The sequence below is a fragment of the Zingiber officinale genome, chromosome 7B, assembly GCF_018446385.1.
Source record: "Zingiber officinale cultivar Zhangliang chromosome 7B, Zo_v1.1, whole genome shotgun sequence".
Taxonomy (NCBI): Eukaryota; Viridiplantae; Streptophyta; class Magnoliopsida; order Zingiberales; family Zingiberaceae; genus Zingiber; species Zingiber officinale.
The window spans coordinates 86,777,016-86,782,305 of NC_055999.1; the positions used below are offsets into that span (position 1 = coordinate 86,777,016).

At 46.8% G+C, this 5,290-nt stretch overlaps 1 protein-coding gene across 1 annotated transcript; it reads left to right on the forward strand.

Annotated features, from left to right (window-relative positions):
• Positions 1 to 2,769: 2,769 nt before the first annotated feature.
• LOC122006192 (pectate lyase-like) lies at positions 2,770 to 4,720 on the forward strand. The gene is made up of 4 exons (XM_042561600.1): positions 2,770 to 3,186; positions 3,265 to 3,913; positions 3,991 to 4,233; positions 4,338 to 4,720. The coding sequence occupies exons 1-4, from the start codon at positions 2,993 to 2,995 to the stop codon at positions 4,557 to 4,559; spliced, it is 1,308 nt and encodes a 435-aa protein (XP_042417534.1). The 5' UTR covers positions 2,770 to 2,992; the 3' UTR covers positions 4,560 to 4,720.
• Positions 4,721 to 5,290: the final 570 nt, after the last annotated feature.

Consider the following 5,290-nt stretch of genomic DNA (forward strand, 5'->3'; position numbering starts at 1 on the left):
GTAAAAAGTCTTATTCCAGTCTACAACCAATCCACCATTGACAACATGTCATCTCTTCAGTTTTCAGACAGGATCATATTTGACACTGCCTATAGGAAACTTCTTTGCCTGAATCTGAAGCTTAGAGATGGAAGAGGTTGGATGATACACCATCACATTAACTCAAGAAGAGTTGGAAATGCTAATTAATGTCCAAGCACAAAAATTATTACAGTAGCAATAACAAGTAGCTGCTGGTAGTACTCTGCCACCACCTAATCCTGTCGCGTCGAAAACAACATATCAAAGGGAAAGAGGAGCTCGGGAGGGAGGCCCGATGGATCATCAACCCATTCCACCAGCGATCGTCATAGACCTTATTGTCCGCCATCCCATTTGCCTACTGCACCTCACCACCAATCTTTCACCATCGAGCACTCTTCCGTACGCCACCTGAGTGCATGAGGTAAGTCTTCATAGACATAATTCCATTAGACAACTACTATCAATAGGAGTTATCACTGTTGACTATGTGAGGTCAAAGGATAACCTAGCGGATGCGCTAATCAAAGGGTTAAATCGAGAGTTAGCTGCAAGCTCATCACAAGGAATGAGCTTGATGCCATTTTCAGCGTTAAGTACAGAGGACACCCAACATATGCTAATTGGAGATCCCAAGAACTAGGTTCAAAGGGACAACTAATTTGTACTAACTAGACACATTGTGGAAATAGTCCAATGAAATAGTGACTAGACTAGGGTAAGTCGATGGACTTTTAATGATCAAGAAGAGTAGATGGCAACTCTTGAGGGATCACCTATGTGAGAAAGAAGTGGGGCCGTTTCAAAGAGAATTGGAGGCACAATTCTTAAAGCTTCTAACAGAACCAGGCGTATTCATGTCCAAGAATGAATATACTCATGAGAACTGAGTTGTATCAGGCAGAGTCTTGGGTGAGATTTGTCACTGCTAACACAAACGACAGTATAGTTCAAGGACATCGTGTATACCATCAGCTAGTAACTAACTAGATCTTCATAAGAGAAGGTTCAAAGGATAAAACCTACCTATCCTATATTTGACTCAACTGCTGAATGCTATCACATACCCTATCTCCATTCATGTGGGGGATTGTTGAATAGAAGTGAATGGAGAAGAGGTGGAAGAGGAAAGAGGCTCCATTGTGAATGAGACTTTAGTCTCATATTGGGAGTTTCATGGCATGATGGTTGGTTTATATTGATTCACATGCATTGAGGATGTGAACAAATGCATGGGGAGAGGCTCTCTATCACGCATGGGTGTGAAGGGGGTGCAAATCCAGGGCTCGGATTGCACTAAACCATGCTGACTCGCGTGCAGGCATGACCTGCGCGCGTAAATGCCGGACCGGTTAGGGAAAAATTTGCCCAAGGAGAATAACTAATATTTTGCCACGTAAACCTTTTTGTCGTTGTGTAACTGATGCATTAAAGTCGAGATGAATGCAAAATCAAAATGGTCAAACGATAATGAGTGAAACAGTGGGCGTTTCACTGCTCGGTAAAGTAATGGTCATTAATCAACCATTAACGATGTCGTTGATCTGAGCTCCTATATAAGGAGGTTGCGATCACAAGCAGAAGACACACATCAACACAAACTTCTCTCCACCTTCATTCCCTCATTCTCTGTCGTGCAACTCCTGCTCGGCAGAGTGCCCGTGATAACATTCGGGTGCCTCTCAGTTTGCCATGACCACTAGTGCTTGGTGGAATCATTGTCAATCGTTGTATCTTGGGAAACAGACGACCCGAGTAAACCTCGAAGCACTGCCGGAGGTGGGCGAATCTGTTTCAAGGAAATTGCATTAGTCGCAGGCCTCGGTCAGTTTTCCCAGTCGGGCTCTTCATCTGCCAGGTCGGTCTCTTAATCCGCACGGTCGGTCTCTTCATCCGCCTGGTCTGCCTGGTTCGGTCGGTCTCTTCATCCGCATGGTCTGCCTGCTTCGCCTGGTCGGCCTGTCTGCTCACCCGGTCGGCTAGTCTTTCGCCAGACCTATTTTCTCGCTCGGTCTGCCTTTCGCCATATCTGTCTGCCTCTCGCCAGACCTGTCTACTCGCTCAGTCTGCCTTTCGCCAGACCTGTCTGTCCGCCCAATCTGCCTCTCGGTTGGTCGGTCTGCTTCGTCCAACCTGCCTGTCTGTCCGCCCGATACCAGATCGCCCGACCTGCCTCTCACCAGGTCTGTCTGCTCGGTCAGCCTTTCTGCCCGGTTGACCTTGTTGATCTACTGTGTCCGCTCGTGCTGCTCGGCCGATCAATCTGTTCTGTCAACACTGTGCTGACTGTCTTCATCACCTGATATAAACCAGCCCCTGCTGATAGTTTGAGTTCATCTGTTCAGATCATCTCTATTATAAATTAATTTTAAATTTTATATAATTTTAAATTCAATTAAATTTCCAAAATATCCGACGACATATTATTTTCTCCCATAACTCTGACATCACGTTAGACTCAGATATTTCACTCTGTCCTATTCTTCATTTATATTTTTATTATTTTACCATAATTGTTTAATGCTCTATGCTGATTTAACACCCCGTCACTCTGGTGCAAAAGATAAAATAAAAGAAAACAAAATAAAAGAAAACTTGTCATGCCCGAAGTTTGGTGATCGGTCTAGGAATGCGATATGCATCGAGAGGCCTCGATGAAAAAAAGCGTTATCGGTTGACTCTGTCTCCCCGCTTTAGGCGATTTAATGCGTGCGGTGCTCCTCCCGTCTCGGGGTCAACCTCCTCGTCGTGGTCCGCGCGGCAGGGGCGGCCTTCCACCCTCTACCAAAGAATCCTTGGCGCACACCTCTATATATTGCAGGTCCCCAGCCGGAGTTGTATCCTCGGGGTACGCCAAGTACCTTTAACTATCCGAGGAGGTGGAAAGAATCCTTAGCCGCTAGCCCCAAAAAAAAAAGGAAAAAAACAAGAAAAAAAAAGAAAAAAGAAAAAAAAAAAAAAGGAAAAAAAAATGGAGTTCGGCGTCAAATACTTCTTCTTCTACCTCCTCTTCCTAGCCAACGCTGTGTTTTTGTCTAGCGCCCACATCGCCTTCTACGACGATTACTGGCAGAAGAAGGCCGAGGAGGCACGCAATAACACGCTCAACGCCTATGTGACCGACCCCAGCACCGTTGTCAACCACTTCAACTCCGCGCCCCTTTTGTCAGTCCCAATTCCATCATTTGCTCTGTTTGAGAGATTTCATTAATTATCTATATATATATCATGCTTCATTTGCAGTGATCATAATAGCACGAGGAGAGGGCTGGGGCACCGTGCGAAGGTGAAGGGCTGCTTGGCCACCAACCCCATCGATCGGTGCTGGAGGTGTCAACCGAACTGGGTTAACAACCGCAAGAAGCTGGCCCTGTGCGCAAAGGGGTTCGGCCACGACGCCATCGGCGGACTCCACGGAAAAATCTACGTGGTCACCGACACCTCCGACGACAACCTGCTCGACCCTCGTCCCGGCACGCTCCGCTACGGAGTCACCCGCGACGCCCCCCTCTGGATCGTCTTCGCCCGCGACATGGTCATCCGTCTCCAGCAGGAGCTGATGATCAACAGCTACAAGACCATCGACGGCCGCGGCGCCAACGTGCACATCGCCTACGGCGCCGGCCTCACCATCCAGTTCGTCAGTCACGTCATCGTCCACAACCTGCACATCCACGACATCAAGCCCAGCTCCGGCGGTAACATCCGCGACTCCGAGACCCACTGGGGCGTCCGCACCCGGAGCGACGGCGACGGCGTCAGCATCTTTGGCTCCTCCCACATCTGGGTCGACCACCTCTCCCTGTCCAACTGCGCCGACGGCATCATCGACGCCATCGAAGGCTCCACCGCCATCACCATCTCCAACTGCCACCTCACCCGCCACAACGACGTAATTAATTATATAATCATAAACATAAATCTCCGTCGATCGATAATCACATCCCCTGATTAATTAATCTGGATCAGGTGATCTTATTGGGCGCCAGCGACTCCTACTCCGACGACGCTAAAATGCAGGTCACCGTGGCCTACAACCACTTTGGCAGAGGCCTCGTGCAGAGGATGCCCAGGTGCCGATGGGGCTTTTTCCACGTCGTGAACAACGACTACACCCACTGGCTGATGTACGCCATCGGCGGCAGCATGCATCCCACCATCATCAGCCAAGGCAACCGATTCATGGGCCCGCCAAATCAAGCTGCCAAGGAGGTACGACGTCGATCGAGAAGGATTTCAATAGTAATTAATTAATTAATTACATATATCTATATATATTAAGAAGATTTGGATATTGATGGCGATTATATATACAGGTGACGCACAGGGAGTACGGAACGGAAGCAGAGTACGCTAAATGGAATTGGAGGTCGGAGAACGATCAGTACCTGAACGGAGCGGTCTTCACCCAGACAGGGCATAAAGTGTCGACGAAATACTCGAAGCTCGACTACATCAAGGCGAAACCCGGGAGTTGGGTGGCGAGGTTGACTCGCTTCTCAGGATGCCTCAATTGCAAGGCGAACGGTCCATGTTGATGCGAATTGGGAGCTAGAAGATGGATGAAGAGTGCATGCATGGGGCATCGAATTTCTTTGGAATATGTGTTGTCAAAATTATTCTGTTTCTATGTCGTCGTGGCCTCGTGACTTCTTTACAAGATGCCGCCAGTAATCGTTGGAAATTCTTTTTGATTGGTTTCTTGCTCTACTGATGAATTTTAGCAACTCGAACTTGCCCTCCAGTCCAGTCCAGGAATATTCTCTACGCACATTTATTTTTTCGTTTAACAAAAAAAAAAACCGAGGACCCGAAAGCTCAAGTATTACCCTGGCCCACCTCTTAGCCGAGGATACAAATAAATTAAATGAATTGTAGGGATTTTAATATTTTTTTATGGATTGACCGTCTAATTAGCAACCCACTTTGGAATGAGTTTGGCTAAAGTATTAAATATAATGGTTGAGGAAGCCAATACCTCTAAGTTCAGTTGAATCGACTTTTCATATGCAAGAGTATTTCTATGATTTCAGAATTTATATTTGAAACTTTTTAATCAGATACGATACTCATCGATTGTATTCGACCTCCAATCCACCAGAACTAAGTTAGTTCGCTTTCAAAGCCTGAGTTGATATAAGTCAACAAAATATGACTGGGGCTAGTAGTTAGAGGCCTTATAAGATATAAGTCATATATGGCATCAAACTTCACGAGATTTCTCTATGAGGTTCGACCCATGACATCTAAACAGCAATCCATCAAGTGG

Excerpts from the sequence above, each read along its gene's own strand:
- LOC122006192 (XM_042561600.1), top strand. The coding sequence starts at position 2,993 with ATGGAGTTCGGCGTCAAATACTTCTTCTTCTACCTCCTCTTCCTAGCC. Across the intron at positions 3,187-3,264 it reads TTCAACTCCGCGCCCCTTTT|TGATCATAATAGCACGAGGA; the intron begins GTCAGTCCCAAT and ends CTTCATTTGCAG. Across the intron at positions 3,914-3,990 it reads ACCTCACCCGCCACAACGAC|GTGATCTTATTGGGCGCCAG; the intron begins GTAATTAATTAT and ends AATCTGGATCAG.